The sequence below is a fragment of the Humulus lupulus genome, chromosome 4 (assembly GCF_963169125.1).
Source record: "Humulus lupulus chromosome 4, drHumLupu1.1, whole genome shotgun sequence".
Taxonomy (NCBI): Eukaryota; Viridiplantae; Streptophyta; class Magnoliopsida; order Rosales; family Cannabaceae; genus Humulus; species Humulus lupulus.
In genome coordinates, this window is record NC_084796.1 from 11,671,903 (window position 1) to 11,692,882 (window position 20,980).

The 20,980-nt window shown below is 28.7% G+C and overlaps 1 protein-coding gene across 1 annotated transcript; it reads right to left on the minus strand.

Moving 5' to 3' along the window:
• Window positions 1-2,597: 2,597 nt before the first annotated feature.
• Window positions 2,598-6,896, minus strand: LOC133829959 (LOB domain-containing protein 4-like). Its single transcript, XM_062259810.1, has 3 exons — window positions 6,658-6,896; window positions 6,237-6,428; window positions 2,598-3,219 (listed from the first exon to the last, which is right to left on the minus strand). The coding sequence occupies exons 2-3, from the start codon at window positions 6,411-6,413 to the stop codon at window positions 2,794-2,796; spliced, it is 603 nt and encodes a 200-aa protein (XP_062115794.1). The 5' UTR covers window positions 6,414-6,428; window positions 6,658-6,896; the 3' UTR covers window positions 2,598-2,793.
• Between the last annotated feature and the right edge of the window lie 14,084 nt (window positions 6,897-20,980).

Genomic DNA, 20,980 nt, shown 5'->3' on the forward strand with positions numbered 1-20,980 from the left:
TTACGCATAATCATCATATATATTATATATAATTTCTTAAATTCATCTCCACACTCCTCTTTCATAATAAATTAATATATTAAAACCAAGCATATGTATATATTTTTTTTCAAAGGTAAAAGTTTTATTAAAATAATTTTATGATACAAAAATAAAATACACAAATTAAGCATAGTTATATTATATTAATTCAAAGCACACATATATACTAGATACAAACAAAAGTAGGTTGCTTATAGTTTTATTTATAGAATTTATTAATTATTTTTATTGAATTTGTATCATTGTCATATATAAATTTCAAATAAATAAATAATATTATATATAAAAAAATGACATAAACATATTTAATGAATAATTAAATCAAAATATTGTTTATGATTTTTAAAATATATATATAATATGATAACTTTTTTAAACATAAATGATAATTTTTAATAAAAAATAAGATTATGTATTATATATTATTGTAATGATATTTTATAATTTTGAATTCATATTAATATAATTAGTAAAAAATTAGGATTATATATTATTATCTTAATAATATTTTATAAAATTAAATTTATATTAATATAATTATTAAATATCTAGTCTTGTATTTTATATTATTATAATAATGATATTTTATAACATTTGAATTTAAATTTGAATTTATACTAATATACTTATTATATATGTAGTCTTATATTAAATATTAATATAATAATAATATTTTATAATATTTGAATTTATATTAATATAATTAATAAATATATATTTAGTTAGTTTAAAAGTATATTCTAATTTAGGTTTAATCTATAAAATTAGAAATTTTTTGGTGGTAGATTAAAAAATTTGATTTTACAACAAATAATATATTTTAATCATTGTTTTATAAAATTTTAACAATATTAATTACTCTGAGTATTTTTAAGAAAGTTTATTGGTATTGATTAATTAATCTCTTAATATGACAAAATTAATTAATTTTTTTATATTAAGAGTAATTAATAATGTTAAAATTTTATAAAACAATGATTAAACTATATTATTTGTTGTATAAAATCAAAGGCATGATTTTCTTTAAAAATAAGTGAATAGTGTTTCAAAACTAAACTTACTTTTTTATATAAGCTATAATAATATATATGTAAGACTTCTTAATGGTTACTACCTATGTGTACTAATAATTATGATGATATATAAATGTATAGACACATATAAGACTTTTAATTACTGATTATTCTAAAATTAAATGTAAAACTATAATTTCAGCTTTGTGATTAACGATTTTTAGACGGCAATTGTAGTGTATAGGGACTAACGTGTTACAAATTGCAGAAATTGGGGATATAATTATATCAAAATATAAATTGGGGACTTAATTATATGAATGAAGATAAGGACACACTCAAATTTAAAGCAATAATTGTCAATACCATTGTAAATAATGATGATGATACCATACAAGACTCCCAACTAGAGTCTAAATATTCTTCTGATTGGATTGTGAATGTCTAAAATTTTCTGCATACGCCCAATAATCGATCATAAAATATTAAAAATAACTATTAAGTAAATTCTCCACTAAGAAAGGAGATATTAACTCATTATCATTCCACATATAATGAGTGTAAATAATAATAATAATAATAATAATAATAATAATAATAATAATAATAATAATAATAATAATAATAATAATAATAATAATAATAACAATAATAATAATAATAATTCTGTTGTAGACTAGTAGTGGTTAACTCAATTACTTATTACGTACATTATTCATCACAAGGTAGTAACTTTTAAATTATTATAACGGTTGTGTTAATTTGTTTCAATCTAGATGTTTTGTGCTTAGGTAGAAGACAAATATACTTTCAAACATAAGGAATGTTGTTTAATATTCTCGATCACTTAATTCTATTTTCTATCATTTAATTATGTAGCATTAAATAGATTGAATATGTTCAAGTTATTAGAGTTGAAACATAAGTAGTATATATATCCTCCATAATTGATAATTAAAGTGTTTAATTATCTAGATTAGAGATATATATATATAACCAATGAGCTAGATTTTGGTTTAGAAGAGAGTTGATTGATCTTTTATTTAAATCTTATTAATTTTAATTTTATTTATGAAATTTAACTTACTAATAATCTTGTTTGAATTGAGGTAGTTTAGAAGTCAATCATTGGAAGCTTGTTCTTTTTTGGAGGGACATTTTTGGTCTTAAGTTGCTCGAACTCTGGATTTTTTAAGTATTTTTTTGTTTTATAAATTTTATTTTATATCTAAATTTTCGATAGAGTACTACTCATGTTAGATGGGTTTGACTTCAATTTCATTCAATCTTTATTATGTGATTCAATCACTTTTTTTTTTCATTTTTAAAATTGGTATACATAAAGAATTAATAAGATTCTTACAGATTATTCTTAGATTTATTAAGAACAAGAGTATATATAATACTACCAATGGTAACATATATATCATATATATATAACTCCTAATTACATGTTTAATTATAAGCTAGAGATTTACAATATGTGGTTAATAACCATCATAATCAACATGATGATATCATCTCTTCAAACAGAGATTCAAGAGCACAAATCTATAAATATATATATATATATATATATCATGTAAAAAAAAAGTAAAAAGAGGCAGACAATAATAAAGCATGGGCCATGATCATGGTAACAAAGAAAATAACAGATAATAATAAAGTGATTAGGAATATTGATTAAGGTAGCCAAAGCTATAGTAATAATAATAATAATAATAATTAAGTAGACTAGCTAGCATGACCATAAAGACTCTCCCATATTAGCCTGATGATGATCTACTGCCATGTCCAAGCTAAAAAAGGACTTGGTTTGATGATGGAGATGATGGTGATGAGAGGTAGTGTTAGACATAATATGGTGCTTATTATTATTATTATTATTTTGATCAGTAGTAGGATGATGATGATGATGATGAGTAGTAATACTATCAGTAGATTGATGAGGATTATTATTATGATTGGGTGTGGGAGAGAACTGGCTCATTCTCATGTGGACTACTTCGGCTTGTGCTAGAGCCAATTGGGTTTGGAGAGCATCGATCTGTTGTTGTAAGGATGATATGGCTCCAACACACCCATAAACTGGATCTCTCACTCTTGCATTTGCTTCATATACCATTGAGCTCACTGCATCACTTCTCTGGTCTTCTGGTAGTTCCTGCATGCATTTTACAAATCTATAAATATATTACATTGTTCTAGCTAGTGTGATCATCAAAATATATGTATAGTATAATTATCTATGTTGTATACATGTATGTGTCACTTAAGTGTTATGATTTGGATCAAATAAGTTTTTTTGTGACTGTTAAATATTACATGATTTTTTCAATACAATTAGTGTGTGTGATATATATATCTATATATATATATGTACGTATATAAAATACTTTGTACTTCTTATGTGGATCAGGATAAGATGATCATAATTAGTGGGAGGAATAAAACGTACAATAGGTCAAAAATGTACTCTAAACATGGAAAACACATATTATAATCAAAATTTCACTCTATAGGGGAAAAGAACATTCAAAAGAGAGAAGATAGAAAAGGGAAAGCTTTAAAAAGAAAATTAAAGGAATCTATACATATATATATATATATATATCTACAAATAATTACTAGTTTGGCGTGCTATATAGATTTTGGGATAAGTGACAAAAGATGGGGTAGCATAAATTAGAGTATATATTGACTAAAAAAGCATAATATTAATCGTCATGGTTAACAACAAAGGTCATATATATTTATATATATAAAAATAGCTAATAATCGAAATTATCAAGCCACAAGTTATTTATGCTTATATTCATAATGACATCATGGATGATTGCATAAAAATTATTTCAGTCACTAATTAACTATAATTATAAATACATATAACAAAATAAAAATTTCAAGACTTTGTTACTTTCTTACTCGTATCAACCTCTTTTCTGGACCTACTAGCTATCATGATGCACTTGTCATTTTCAGTGTAACCCACGATCATAAAGCAAAAGGAAAAAGATTAAGACACATTAAAAAAAATAAAAAATTCATAGCAGCATGATTGGATGATAAAAATGCAAGTTAGCTCTGCTTAATTATAAATAATTTTTTAAAAAAAAAGCTATACCTGATGGTCATAAAGTATACATTATAATTAATATAAAAAAAAATGTTATTATCATTATGAAAAGCTAATTTATATATATATATATAATCCTTATTTTTTCATTCTATAGAGTATACGGAAGGAATCTTTGGTAAAACAGTAACTGAGCTTTTCTGAAAAAGATGAAAAAGAGAGACAATTCTTATCACTTTTGTGGCGGTCTTCAACGGTAATCAACCACTATAACGGAAGTAAAGGTGAAGAGAGAGACTAAAACTAGTCAATATACTATTACATAAACTTGCTTTTTAACTTTTTGTTGAATATAATTTTTCCCAAAACACAAAATTATAATTAAGTATATATATATATATGTTCATGCCTCAAGTGGTTTATATAAGAGTTATATATATATATATATATATATCAAGTTATATAGAAAAAAAAATCGGTTAAGGATATCATTCTAAACAAAAAGAAAATGGATTTAGTTAAGATGGAAAGATATTAATATATATAGGAAAAAAAAAAAAAAAACAACACGCTGGAGAATTTTATAGGGAAAAAAATGTATCAATAGATTTTTATTTAAAAAGCAATGAAAACATATAAAACATAGGATTCTATATATCAAGAAATAGAAGTAGAGAAAGATCGCAGTCAAAAGAGCTGGAAATTAAACTACTGTTTATATATGATCAAACTAGGGTTTGCATATATAATGGTACTTTCTTTTCTTTTCATTTCTTTTCTCTTTTCTTTTCCTCTTTATTTTTCCTTCTTTCTATCTTTTCTCGTTAATTCCCTGTCTTGTAAGAAAGAAATAAAATAACTATCAAAGAGTGAAAAGAAAGAAAACAAAGAGAAAATCAATTAAAAATTAAAGGGCTTTTTTTTTTTAAAGGAAAAATGAGTGTACGTATAATAATTTATAAGAGAATCTTTAAAATAGGATAAAAACCAACTAGCTAGCTACCTTGTTTTATATATGCACATATTTACAAGGTAGCTATATATATATTTTTTATATTGTATTACCAAAGAAGCAAAAGTTGAATGCGATAATATTACTAATAATAACTACTAAAAATTAAAATAGATCATCAAATAAGATTAAAAATATGGATTATATATATGATAATAAAAACATGAAGTATTCAATAAAATATTATTCTCTTTCCCTTTAAATAATTTATGTGTTTTTAGGGATCCAATATTTGTAATTTGATGCGGCGCCTGCCCTAAATATTTCCATCAAACCAAACAAATCAATAAAAGTTAAACGAATCATCATTATTATATATATATGATGATGACTTTGTAGTTGTTATATATATTGCGTTTCTTTGACATTAACATATATATATATATAATATTTGAGATATATTATAATTAGGATTAATTTCACCATTATTACAATATATAAATATATGTATATATGTCTTCATCTTATACATATATATACATATTAAAAAAATAGAAAATGCTAAATTTGATAACAATTTATATATTTATGTATTTTTTAAATCTTAACTTAATTGATGTTGGAGTTTATTAAGTGTCTATCATGATTTGATCGATGTGAAAAAAAAAATATCAAGTTTTTTTCATTATTATTATTTGTCAAGAATGATCGACGATAATCCATTTTGAGAGAGAGAGAGAGAGAGAGAGCTATCAATTTATATACCTCAAGAAGAAAGAATTGATCAATTAAAGGACATGTAATTATAAAAAGCATAATTAACCCAATTAACATCATATAATTTAGTGGTAGTTTGAATATATATTACGATTGCACCTTTTATTTCTTATGTACTATACATGTAATTAGTAATTACTCAGTCAAAATATAATCTAAATCTAGAATTTGCAATTAATATATCTATCTGTCCATATAATTATATGGTAGCTAGAAGACGAATTATTAATTCACATTATACTTATCATCCAATATATATCATGTAAATATCTATAATCTTAATCATGCTTAATTATATGAAAATAAGAGAGAGAGAGAGAGATTAGCATATATATAATTATTATATTAATTAAAGAATGAAGAGTTGAATTATTACCTGTAACATTTTGTTGACATTGCTAGCACCAAAGACCTTATGAACACTCGCGAATTTCTGGGGTTCGTCGGCGGGAAAGTACGGAGCAAACACACAATCCTGCGCACACCGCCGCCGCAGAAGCTTGCACGCCGCGCATGGTGACATCGCACCTTGTTTTCTACCACTCTCCTTCATTATTATATATATTTCCTATATATATACATACATATATATTAACACAGCATTAATTACTCATCTAATTACGAATGTTCTTTGGAAGAAATAATAATGATAATTAATAACAATAATGCAAGAAAAATATTATATTAAATTCACAAGAGAATCGATCATAGTAAGGAAATAATGAATTTATTAGAGCAGAGAAAATGTCATCATATATATACATATATATATGTGTGTGTGTGGGGTGTATACATACTTAATTTTTGGGCGGCTTTGATGATGATTAGAAGATTAGTTATAAAAATTAAAAAGCTGCGCCAGACCAAAGAAGGGTATAGGTGGTAATTAGCTAGTTAATTAGTGATGATAATGAAGAATTGGAATATAGATGGATTAATTAGGACCAAAAAAAAAAACAAAGAGATATATATTTATATATATAGAAGATGATGAGAAAAGATATAAGGAAAAGAAAGGAAAAGTAGAAAAAGTGGAGAGGGGGGGCTTGAGAGGAAGGGTGGTGGAAGGTTATATAGACAAAGCAAGTAAGAAAGCAAATCTTAACATGGGTCCTACCAAATAAGAGCCCATAGATTTTGCTGGACAAATCAGTCGTTTTTGATAAGATCTTTTGGCCCCACTTCTATATATATTTGTTCTCATTAATTAGATAATTCAATTTGTTAACAAAGATTAATTAATAATGTAATTAAGATAATAATAAGTAGTTGTTCGATCTGAATATGTATTACTTTTTTGGTATATGTGGTGCTAATTAACATTAGTTAATCGAGCCTTTTCCTAATAGATTGGGATCTAAAAAGAGTTTAATTAACAGTAAAAAGATTTTGTTTTAGTGCTGTAAATGTTGTTTCTAGCTTTTGCCTCAAATTCAAACCCTAGAACATGCCATCCCATCATGATCCTTATATTGGGATTGCTCCAAAAAGTACTACTATAATAGTCACATACTATAATAGTCACAGTTTAACTACTAGTAAGTTAATCTTTAGAGCATTGCTATTAGCACTATCGGTGCCTAACACCATCATGAGATGACGCCTCACAAATGGTTAATAATTTTTTATAATAATGATTAAATTAAAATATGTGAGATCTAATATTAAATTGTACCAATAATAGTACGGTAAGTATTAGCAACCATCGGTGTCGTTTAGCGTTTCTCTAATTTTTATTCATAAGACAAAAGAAAAGTTATTTAAGTGTTGACTAAATGCTCCACTGGCCGGGGGCCAGGTTCATTGATCAAAGTGTTATGGAATAAACTATTCTTATATATATATGTATCCACTTTCTTCATCAGTAATACTGTTTACATATAGTATACAACTATATACAAATATATAATATACATACGTGGGTCATTCTATTTTGCAAAAAAGAACACCAAGAAAAGAAGAAAAACCATGCAGATATACAGTGATATTGAAAAGACAAAGGAAAGAACAAGAGGAAGCTACACCTACCTACCTGGCCTTCTTCCAACCGTTAATTAAATTTCGAAGTTGAAATCACCTTAATGACTTGTTTGATTTATAATAAGTGACGATCTATCAATTTGCCGTACGTGGCTCCTTTCGTTTTTCCAGGTGATCGATGATCAAAATGGAAGTTAAATTACACACTCTTCACATATATATATATATATGCATCATGATGATATATATATATATATTCGTTTTATTATTGTTTCTAAGAAATCAGGTGCAAAGTAATTGATTCTCTCTTTTGTCTTTAATTTAATTAGTCTTTTATATGTACACTCAAGTAAAGAGTGGGGCCCTTCGGGGAGTTTGGACATGGTATATATAGCTAGCTAGGGAATGGAGAGAAAGCTAGCTATATATATATAATATACATATATATATAGCACTCACTAGCTATAATAATTCTTGAGAAATGTATACTATATAATATACAGATCTTATATAAATATATTTATATATAATATGTGACCAAGACAAATGGAGTGAGCGGTGCGTGTGCGTCGTTGCATGCATGAGATGGAACCATCATGAACATGATCCATCTGCATATATATTAAATAGATCACGCGAACGTAATATTTAATAATTATATATTGAATACGAATGAGTTTAAAATGGCTAATTGTAGAAGTGAAAGTATTAAAGTACGTACGGCGAAGAACTCTATATAAGTACATATAAATATACGTGTGTATATAATATCTCATAAGTAAGTAGATAACAATTTTTATTTTATTTTAATAATTTTTTATTTTTTTTAATGTTAATTTTAACGGAATATTTTTATATTTAACAATAATTTATAAATTTTTAAACTTAAATAAAATAAAATAAATAATTAAAATATAATATTTTAAAAATATTATTTAAAAATAATAAAATCATATATTTTATAACTTAAATAAAATTTAATTAAATTTAAACTCACTTATTAAAATAATATTATATTAAACATATAATATAATTTATTGTAAAGTAGTAACAAATTGTTTTTTTAAAAAAACTAGTAAGGAACTTAAATTTAAAATTCACGTATAATATTTAATATTATATTAAACATATAATATATAATCTCTTGTTATCACTCTTAAATTCAAAAATTAAGACAAACATACACTTAAACAAAAATAAATAAATAATTTAATTAAAATATAATATTTATTTTAAATTTATATAATATTAATATAAATTTAATAAATATAATTAATAAATTCTATAAATAAAACTAAGTAAAATTAAACCATTCACTTTACGTGTATCTAATATATATATATATTACATAAAGTAAATAGAATGCTAATGATATGAATTAGTGGCAGGGACGACCGAGGGATCTATTTGGATGGTTAAGCATCAAATCACCTCTTACCCAGCCGCAACGCCGGATATCAACCAAACCAAACGTTAATTGCATTGCATATCACCCATACTTATAGTTAATATTTAAAAAAAAAAAAAACTGAATTTTTATTGAATGATTAATCGAAGATATTTTGTTAAAAAGTAAATATAAACTTTGAAAAAAGAAAATTATCAAATTAATATTGTTGTAGCACATACAACAAGAAATCAGACTTTCCCAGTGCTTCTCATTGTTTCGTCGGCAAAAGTCAACTTTTGGAGGCAATTTTAGTAAAACTCATCGGTAAAAGTTTCATTTTTTGCTGGTGGTTTTGTTTGCCAGTGAATGTAACTTTTGCCAACGCTGTTCACGAAATGCGTCGGCAAAGAATGATCAGATTTAAGTGGGAATTTTAGGATTTCTTGTGTTACTTTTCTCGGCGAAAGAATTGACTTTTGCTAGCGAGGCCAAACGCACCGACAAAAGTTATAGCGATAACAACCTGTGCACTGCACTTTCTTCTTCTTCTGCAACCTACCATCACTGCCCATCCGATCACCATCCCCCACCAACCGTGCCACCACCCAGCCAAGCCCCCCTCCTCGAGCCCCACCACACTCACGACACCCTCACCGTTCCCCCCACCTGAGCCCCTCCACACCCACGACACCCCCCACTTGAGCCACCCCACATGCATTGCCGGCATCGTGCCCCCACCGTGTCTCCCACCATCGGTCCAGGATTTCAATTTTCACAAAAAGGTTTTTTTTTTTTTCATTTTATTGTTTTAGTTTTTTAATTTTTGTGTTAATTTCTAATACAATTTATTTTTGTGTCCAAGGTCATCCACCGTCGTTGTGAGTCCACTGCTCCGCTGCTCCGTTGTCAAATCAGTGAAAACGTATGTTTTTATGAAATTTATGTATATATTATTTTGTGTATGTGTTAGAAAATTTTATTTATTATGTGTTAGCAATTTCATATATGTTTGAGTTTTTTAAATTTAAAATGGGAAAACAAATTAAAATAATAGAAATTGGTTAATTATAAATATTTTATGTGTTATTATAAATATTCTAGGATTTTCTGAGTGCAGGATTTTAAAATTTTAGAAATGGTCATATTAAGTTGTTATGCTGCCGATTTTTTCGTGAAATTTAATTAAGTAAACTAATTTTAATTTTTTTTATTATATGTTATGTCAACATAATAAGAAACTAAAATTGTAATGAATATTATATAATTATAGTTAATTAGTATTTTTATAATTAATTGAAAATTATTACACAAATAAATTAGTAGTTAATTAGAAATTACTTATTATTTTTGTCTTGATATCCCTATGATTGATGGTTGTTGACCACAACCATCAATGATAGGGATATCAACACAGAATAAATAAGTTTTGATTTATTAAAATTAATAACTTATTAATTAATAAATTTATAAATTAATTAGTAATTATTAAATAATTATTAATTATTTATAAAATCATTAATTAAATTATTAATAATTAATAATTTAAATTGTCATGATTAAAATAACTAATTAATTGCTTAATAAATTATAAATTAAAACTTAAGTTAGTATTAAGTGATACTTTGAAAATTGTTTGTATAGAGGATGCCACCTGACCGAAACTAGCTAAGTGCTCAGAATCGCCTATCAGCTGAATATAAAAAATGGTGTGGCTAAGTTTGTTGAAGCAGCTAAGAATCACGTTGATTTCCGGGGTCTAAGTCGTTGTCCGTGTAAGAAATGTGGGAATGCTCGACACAAATGATGAAGTATTTGTCTGACTGGCGATATAATATGAGGCCATATTGGGTTGAAATTGGATTTGAGAAGGACAACGATGAGGCAAAGGCGAAACCATTTACAGGTGTTTCTCAACCTGAATGGGCAGTGTTGTGTGATTATTGGTCTTCTGAGGAACAACAGGTAAAACTATAATTATTTATAATATTTTTTATTATGCAACTACTAATTACATTATTATTATTTCATGTAAAACAGAAAAGGTCTCGAAGGAACAGGGAAATTAGGCCAAAATGCTTATACCGGGTAGACAAGACTCCAAATCCATTGTGGCATATATTCATGATAACGTAAGTTGTACGAATTATAAATTTTTATTGTTTTATAATGAATTTATGTGTATTTTACAATATTTTTTTTCATTTCTAGGTTAATGAGTCTAGCCAATTTTCGAGTTTAATCGACACGTTCGAATAACTCCACCGAAAGAAGAAAGGTTGGCTAAGCGAGGAAGTTGGGATGACGCATGTAAGATTGAATTATTTTAATTTGATTAATCATTATTTAGTTTCAATTTTGTCTCTTATAATCTTAATTAATTAGCTTTAATATATTTCAAGAGAGATGACTCAAAGACGGACATCACAAAGTATGCCTACTGCCTCGTGTGCTGCATCTTATGTTGGTGGTTCTAATGCCCCACTACCTCCAGACTTGGACATAGTGTGTGTTGTTTTAGGTCCTCAATCCCGCTATAACAAATGATTTGGGTCATTGCCTAGGCTTAATTAAGGCAACTAGAGGACAAAGAGCATAGTGTTCCGTCGTCCATGTCCGGTAGTCAACCATTTGTGGTGTAGGCTATCTTCGGGAGGAAAACAAGCAACTCAAAATGAAGCAGCAAGCCCATGAACAATTTATGCTCGCCCAAAACCAATACATAATACAACACAACCAATACATGACGAATTACATGTAAGAGATGCAATGGTACCGGAAATGAATTTCACGCCCCCGCCCTGCCCCCGCCCCCACCAACATTTAATTTTATAGTGTTTCAGCTAACCAGTCATCCCATTTAGTCCACCAAGAAGACAATGACAATGATGATGATAATTTCGTCGAGTAGATGTACTTTTATTTTCACCTTTAATTTTAAGACAATTTGTTTTATTTTGTTAGTTACTCTTATGACATTTACTTAATTATGTATTATTAGTTTGTCGATTATATTTAAAAGACAACTATGTAGTTTTTTTTATATAATATTAATAAAATTAATTAATTACCAATAATAAAATTTAAATTTATTTTATAAATATATTAAAAAACTATTCCTGCGCGCGTTTTTTGCACACGCAAAAGTAATTTAATATTTTTAAAAAATAATTGAAAATCTTTTTCCCAGCGCATTTTTTGCATCGACAAAAGTTAACCTTTTTAGCGACCAGACTTGTCGGCAACTAAATAACCCCCGGTAAAAATCGCAGTTTGCCGGCAAGGACAATCCCACGATTTCGTGGGACAATCTTTTACCGAAAGGATATTTTTGTGTCGACGAGTTATTTTTGCCACCAAAAGCACTTTTACAGGCATAATTTGAATGTTGCTGGCAAAAGATGGTGCATTGGCCACTCTTTGTTGTTCCCTTTCACCAACCCAAAAGTGTGTCGGCAAAAGTAAAACGAATTTTGTTGACGAAATACCCAATTTTCGCCAGTAGGTTTTCTTGTAGTGACATTTAATTTGTTCATTAAAGATAAATAAAAAAGAATGTCCGAGCGCAACATTTTTGTTGTTGCTCTTTCCTATGGTCCTACCGATCACTAAAGCAAATTATATGCATCATGAAGTAAATTAGTCCCAATTTGAAAGTTTTAATTTTTTTTATTTAAAATATATTTGATATTTTAAAATATTTTTATGATTTATGATTTCAAAACAATGGTCTTAGGGATTATTATTATTATTTTAACACAAAATGATTTTTGTTTATGTATACACATATATACTATTTCTAACTTTACAATTTTTTGGATCAAAAATTCATAATGTTTTGAAAATAAAATTTAAAGAATTACATTTAAGATTAAAGAGTAGATAAGTGTATACATTTCATTTTACTACTTCCATAGTAAATAAATAGTAAGTAGTAGAATGAAATGTATACACTTATTATGTGATAAGAGTCATTTGTGATCTGATAATTTTAACACTACAAGAAAAGCACTCTACAGTGACAACATCTAGTAGACAAATTCCACCAAATAATAATTTTTTAAATTTTATTTGAAATATTGAGCTACAGCGACAACATGTCGTCGCTGTAGTGATCAACGAAGAAATGGCTAGCCTCTCCAATTTCCTAACACCCCCTACAACGACAACGACATGTCGTCGCTGTAGAGCGTTGGGGAAAAAGGAGGAAAAACTAGATTGACCCACCAAAATATATGGTATATAGCGACGACTTGTTGTCACTATATACCCCTCAAAAAAGCGGAGGGATCAGCTGTCAAATTTCGTTGTCTATAGCGACGACATCCATGTTTGATAACTAAATCAGTGCATGTACTGTTTCGTTGTCTATAGCGACGACATGTCGTCGCTGTAGTTTACAATTCCTTTACTGAAATGGTGCATCTTGGTTTTACTGACGACAGTCTATACCACTATAGCGACGACATGAACCCTTTGATATATCCCCCAACCTGAGCCCTTCTTCTCCATTTTATCAACAACATTGAAATTTCAGAGTCGTTTCTCCCCTTGAGACTGTCGCAGGACGCCTCCCCAGCGCATCTTTTTGTGAGGTTCATGAATCTTTACCATATTCTCTCTATTGTGCCCTTAAAATTGTAGTTTTTTTTTAATATATGTGTTGTATTTGATATAAATGAGTTTTTTTCTTTCAAATTCCATTGGAGCCCGAGCCCGAGCTCTTGCCTTTGGATAACTCCCCAACCCGAGCCCTTAGGTATTGTTTTTAAATTTTTGTATTGTTTTTTTTATTGATCAATGTATTGATAAGATGTTAATTTATGTTTTCAAATTGTGTAATTAGTTGTTCTAGAAAGTGTTAATTTATGTAGAGTCCTAGAACTTTACTTAGCTAGTTAGATAGTAATAATAGCTAGTAGTAGTTATAGTATAATAATTACTGTGGTTTTTGGTTTAAGTCGGGACTTAGTTGAACACTCGTTGCAACACTTATAGATTTTATAAGTTTAACCTATAGTTTAAAAATATTAATTATAACATAAGGTTTGATTAATATAGTTGATTATAAAGATGTCATTTATTATATTATAAGGTTTAGATAGAATTAATAAGATCATGACACTTATCGTGTGCATGTTTATTTAAGGAAACATTAAGAGCATGACACTTGTCACAATCTTGTTTATTTGAGGATTTAAGCATTTTAAGTGGATAATTAAAAAATAGAAGCTCTAGACCCTTCCAGAACTTGCTGGAATCTCGTATTACTCAGTCAAACCTTATAAATCAATTCAAATTATGCTGAAAAAGTGAAAATACGTGTTTAATATATTCACGTATGCCGATATATCGTAGCATAGGGACCGATATATCACCTATGGAAGATATGAAAACACGTTGATTTTGCACGAACGATCGAACCAACCTCGGGAATACTGGGAAAGGCAATATATCGCCTATAGGGGTGATATATCGGCCCCACCTATGTATTTTTTAAAGTTCAGTTTCTCAATTTTAAAAATAGCCTTAACCTCTTGACTAGCCTCTTAACATTTTTGACCGAGTCTTAAGCACCTGTTGAACAAATATTCAAATATTTTTCAAATAATATTCATTATTTTATTCAAGCTAAAAGGAGGTAGTTTCATTCCTTGAACTCTATAAATAGGACCTAGTACCCAGCCATTTTTCTCATTCTTCAAGTTGTGTTCAGAGCCTTCAAGCTGCTAAGGTTACTATAGAGTGATAAACACTTGGGTTGGGATAAAAGCTTTATCATCCTAAGCTTTATAAACACTTGGGAAGTGAGATATAGAGTGTGTTTTCAATATCAAGGTGTAGATCGGTTCTAGTACATCAAAAGATATTCTTATTCTTAAGTTCATTTCTGTTTAATTCCTTAGTTTTCTTTAGTTTTCATTCAGATCCTAACTCATTGTTTTCTATTCTTGGTTAGCGTTGCGATTTTTCTGCTGCGCAGGTATACGCAATCGAATAAATAAGTAATAGTAGTGGAAGTACAGTATCGTTCCATCAGGGAATTGATCCACTAATTACCAATAGCAAACTTTTAATTCTATTTGACTAATGAAAATCGAATGACAAATTAACAACTAACAATAAACTAGAAGAGCAAAGTTTAATTAACGAAATTTAATATAAGAGAAACATTAGAGCATTCTAATTTCATCAACATTCAATTCTATTCAAACAATAATACTAATAATATGATTCTTTAACCTATGATTATAGCAGGTTTACTATTGACAATTCTATTCTTTCTCAAGATATAAAATATTCAGTTTACCTGTGAATTCTCTACATATCTGTGATAAATTCTACACATAAACCGCATTAAGAACAAAAACCTAATTGCTACACAAACCAATTTGATACTTTCATTCTAAATTGAAATCTATGTCTATTGCCTAAAGCTATTCTAATTCTCACTTTTCAGATATTGAATTAAAACCAATAATCATGCAAAAGATGGACAATCAATTACAAGCATTAAACATAAGAACAATAGATAAACATAAGTTCAAAGAATCATAGAAGTTGCATTAAAGATTAATAGAATATCCAGTGACTACAATAAAATACTCTAAATAAGAATTTAGTTCATAATATTAAACATCATCACATAATCTAAAATTCAAAAGCATAAAGAAATGAAAAAAAGAAAAAGAAAAAAGAATTCTTCTCTGTTTCTTTTTCTCCTGCCGTCAGAACTCTCCTCCCTCTCTCTCCAAATCTTCTTTTTATTTTCCCCAAAACAAAACCTACGAAATTCCATAAAAATTTCCAAAAATACCCTTGTGTCGATATATCGCCTACAATGTTGCAATATATCGCCTGTTGAATAACCTCGATTAAAACGCAATATCTATTGTCGTTTTTGCTTCAGCCAAAATTGATATTCCTCAAGTGGCGATATATCGGTTGTGCCATATTTCCAAATATTAACCAATTTCGACTAATTAAACAGATATTTATTCGAATTCTCGTACTAATCAGAATTATAGCGACACACTGCACAAGTTCACCAAACAGATCAAATACAAACTTTCACTTGAGAAAAACAACCAAATCAAACTAAAAAAGTTATGAATAAGCTTATATTTTGTACGCTAATCACACCCCCAAACTTGACTGGTTGCTCGTCCTCAAGCAAACAAAAGAAAGAACAAAGATACAATCCAAAACTAAAAAAAAAACTATTGGATGACTTAACTTCACAGAAAAATTTAAACTTAGACTAGGGGCATAACTTTTCTAAAAAATTCCAATTCCTCTTCAATCGTTCAACCAATGCTTCAGACCATGTGACTAGAATTTCAACATATCAACAATTTCTCAAAATACCGTCATTGATGCAAATACACATTTCATTTAACAAATACCGTACAAAACATAATTTTACAAGTATCAACATTCATTCATACCAAAAACCCATCAAAATTCACCATAAGCTTGCTCAATTAACTTGTCTCCACTAATATAAAATATGTATCAAGTAGATCAAAAGGTCTTTGATAGGCTCATAACATTAGGCTTAAGTAAAGGTAGATAAATAGTCATTTAGGCTCATAAATACCATAAGCATATAAACCCCAAAATCAGCCAAATTTCTATTCACCACACCAAAAATCACCCTTTTATACAATGAAAGAGAGATTACAACACTTGCATTATTTTTTTTCTTTGTTTTTCTTTCCAAGCTTATCACATTTTTTTTAAATCACTCCCCCAAACTTAATATTTTCCATATAAATATATATATTCAAGGAGTGTGATAATCAATTTTTTTCTATAAACTCATAAACTTATCTCTCTCTCTCTCTCTCTTCTTTTTGTACAATCATACTACATCCAAATCACACCAAAACTTCACCATTTTCCATTTTTCTTTTCCACAATTTATATGCTTATGATAACAAAGGAAAAGGAAAAATAATAAAGTCAGGAAATTTAGGCTCAAATAGTACAATCAAGAACAAAAACCAAAGTTTTAGGCTCAAAAAGGGTAACTAAGGAAAAAAAAATTATCGGTTAGCTGGAAAGGCTCAAACGTTTACAAAAGAAAATTGCCTAAATCATCTCTACTTAATACTTCATTTAGAATTTCGTATCAACAAATTAACTTAGCAAGTTCTAGTTTATTTCAATATCCACCAAACATACTGATTCCCACAATACTTATAAACTTATATCATGTAAAACAAAAATTAAATGAAACACATATAATACAACAAATGACAATACTCAGATCCATTATCAACAAGTTAAGCACACAGTCTACATATCCAAAGCATCAATCTAACAACATCAAAGAATTAGCATAATTCATCATTGAAGCCCCCACCTATCTTAGTCAATAATAGTTTCGTACAGTCATCCAACATTAAAAATAAAAATAAATAATCAAAAGAAAAATAAATAGTCCCCCAAACTTAAAATCAACAGTGTCCTCACTGTTGCATGAAATTCAAAGGAACTTAACGAATAGAAAAAAATAAAAACCTAACAACAAAACTGTTACTCGTCTTCTTCAGAATCTGGAGGCGGCTGATATGGTTGGCGCAATTCTGGAGGACATTGTGGAAAATCATGAAATCCTGTGTATCGCGCAAATGCCCCACAAAAATCTGCCATGTAGTTTTTCATGCGGAACTGACGATCTCTAATATTAGCCTGACCATGCAACAACAGCTGTTGTTGTCTCTTTAAATCTTCAATATCTTGTTGCATGGTGCTATATTTTCGAGAACTAGAGCCTCCAGTAGCTTTAGAAGCATATGGTTTTCTACCCTTTCTCTTCGGCCTAGTAGAATCAGGTTGCTCAGCTGTAGGTGGCAATCACAGCAGACTCGGTTCTGCAGGCTCATATCCCAAACTGTTGGTTTTTATTGATCAAATCAGAGATTATACGCAGCGAAACAACAATCAAATTATTAATTTAATCCCATAAGATTTCTAGATCTACTTCTTCACATGCATATATATATATTGAATCAAAGACATGAATAGAAAATTGACCTCAGGTCCTTCCTTGCTGCTATCTTTTTGTATGACTAAATCCTTGAGAACTCACACCAAGATCTTCCAAAATGTTCTTAGCACACAAAGAATGAGTGTGGGCTCGCTATACAAACAATAGGAAAAAAACTATTTATCAGATGTTCTCAACACATGAGATCTGGTAAAGTTTGGACCTAGGTTTTGTGAAGAACAGTGACTTTTGTTTGTATCACTGTTCTCTTTCTCTGAGAGAGATTTCTAGATATTTTTCTATCCCTGAAAAGTTACGTTCTAAAAAATTGATATCCTATATTTAATATATCCAATATATTAAAATAAAATCTTAGTTATTTCAAACAATTTGAAAATAACTAATTAGTTATCAGATTTTTGTTTAAATAATAATATTTTATTCAAATTACAATATCTCATTATTTATTTAATATTTAAATAACTAAAATTGTGAAACCTAGAAACTGATTACAGTCTCTTATGCGTGTAGCACAATGACTGTGCACTGTGCTACACGTGTACCACATGCCAATGATGGCATGTGATTTTTCCCAATTTTTATTATTATTTAAATATCAAAAATCCCAAAAATAAATTAATTCAAAATTAATTATATTTTTTTAAATCAAATAATTAATTAATTACACATAATTAAACAATAATTATGTTTGATACATAGAAAAATATTTTACTTATCACATAAGTCTTTTTTGCCTATTTTTGTATTTACCTTTGTCAGTGATTGTTTGAACCATTTCGGGGACCATAGACCTATAACATTAAGCTTCAATAAATAAACTCTTTAATTATAATAGTTAATTTATTAATTCTGATATTACTCCACTATAAATTCAGAAATGCACTTTTTATGTTATAGATATACTTTTACAGAAATCTTTTCTTAAGTCGTCCATTGATATAACCATCTTACAATAGTTCAACCCTCTAATTAATTAGTTCATAAATTAGAATGGAAGAATTACCATTTTACCTTTCTAATTTACTTCTTATTCCTTAAGTACCATTAATTCACTAGTGAATAATTAATCTATAATCTAATTATAGATTTGAGCTCAAAATCATTCAGTTCCAGAATTAACCCTTAAGGGAACTAATATACGATCCGTTAGGAAAGATTAGATTCCGTATTGTTGATACATGTTCCCAGCCATCCATAATATTAAATCTCCAAAACAAAAGTCATTAGCCTCATTCTTTGAAGAGACCTTAACGAATGAATCAAAAGATTTAATAAACATGAACAGGAGTTCATGAACACTCAGGATTTAGGTTGATCTATAAATGATTATCAGTTATGATATGAATTACAAGTCTTTATTGTTAAATAGTTTTTGGATAAAGACTTTAATTCATATCGGTCCATGTCATATATAATCATATTATATAAAGCACATATATAAAGCACATTTACTGAGATGTCTTACCACATCAATAATCTGAATCTAGATTATTTGTATCATTATGATACTCAGTAAACCGTACTTACATCTTCAATTAAAGAATTCCATAACTTTAATTTGTTGTTGTTGACTATTTTTATTTATTCATGTGATCTTAATTCTCTCGTACTAATACAAGATCACATCCTCAATAATGAATATGGAATTTTACTGAAATTTACAAAATTATTCAAACAATAATTTAACAATCTAAATATAACAATAATAATAAACCATTGTATTTACTTATTCACAGAAAAACAAATGTCTTTACATGCTTTTAGGACACACTCCTAACAATATCCCACTTGTACTTAAAGCAAGTGAGGCATTTCTCTCAATCCCATATTACGTACATGACCCTCGAATTGCTTTGCTGGAAGCGTCTTCGTGAACGGGTCCGCCAGGTTGTGTTCTGATGCGATTGTCAGAATGGTCACATCTCCTCTATGTACGATTTCTCTGGCTAAGTGGTATTTGCGCTCTATATGCTTTCCCCTCTTGTGGCTTCTTGGTTCTTTAGAATTGGCCACTGCTCCACTGTTGTCACAGTAAAGAACAAGTGGTTTCTCCACTTCTGGAACTACTTCCAAATCTGTGTAAAACTTTTTCAGCCAAACTTGTAATGCCCTGGTTACCCCAGAACAGTTACGGTGAACCGGAAATTTGACTCGCTACCCGAGTCCTTTGGTTAAAAACGTGATCTAGGTACCATTAACAGGTTAAGGTGAAAAAACCGATAAAAAGGAAAGGGTACATTTCATTAAGTAAATAAACTGCTCATGAGCCTTTTAAAATGTTTACAAGTAGTTCAAGTTACAAAAGAGTTGCTCCAGTTCCAAATATACAATCCCCGCCGGCCTAAGCGGCAAAAATAGGGTAAACCCCTAGTCCCTCTGAGAACTCCTTGACCGTGGCAGTCAAGCGGCCCTGTATGTACATTACATCGCCCAAGCTCTCCACTCAAGGCTGTTAAAGCTTTTCCTTTCCTTTACCTGCACCACATAGCACCCATGAGCCGAGGCCCAGCAAGAAAACACAATATAGCATGATATATTATCAACAATAATCATAGTTATTCCTTCAGGACTATCAGTCCAACAAATAGGTGACAATAGCCAAAAGTCACAATAATGAGCATCGCTCCCTCTAGCCATGTGACAATAGGGTCACCAGGGCTTAATCGATAAGTGTTTCATTTATAAGTTTGTTTAGGACAGGTGCAAGGTGATTAGTCACCAACATAACCTTCCTCAC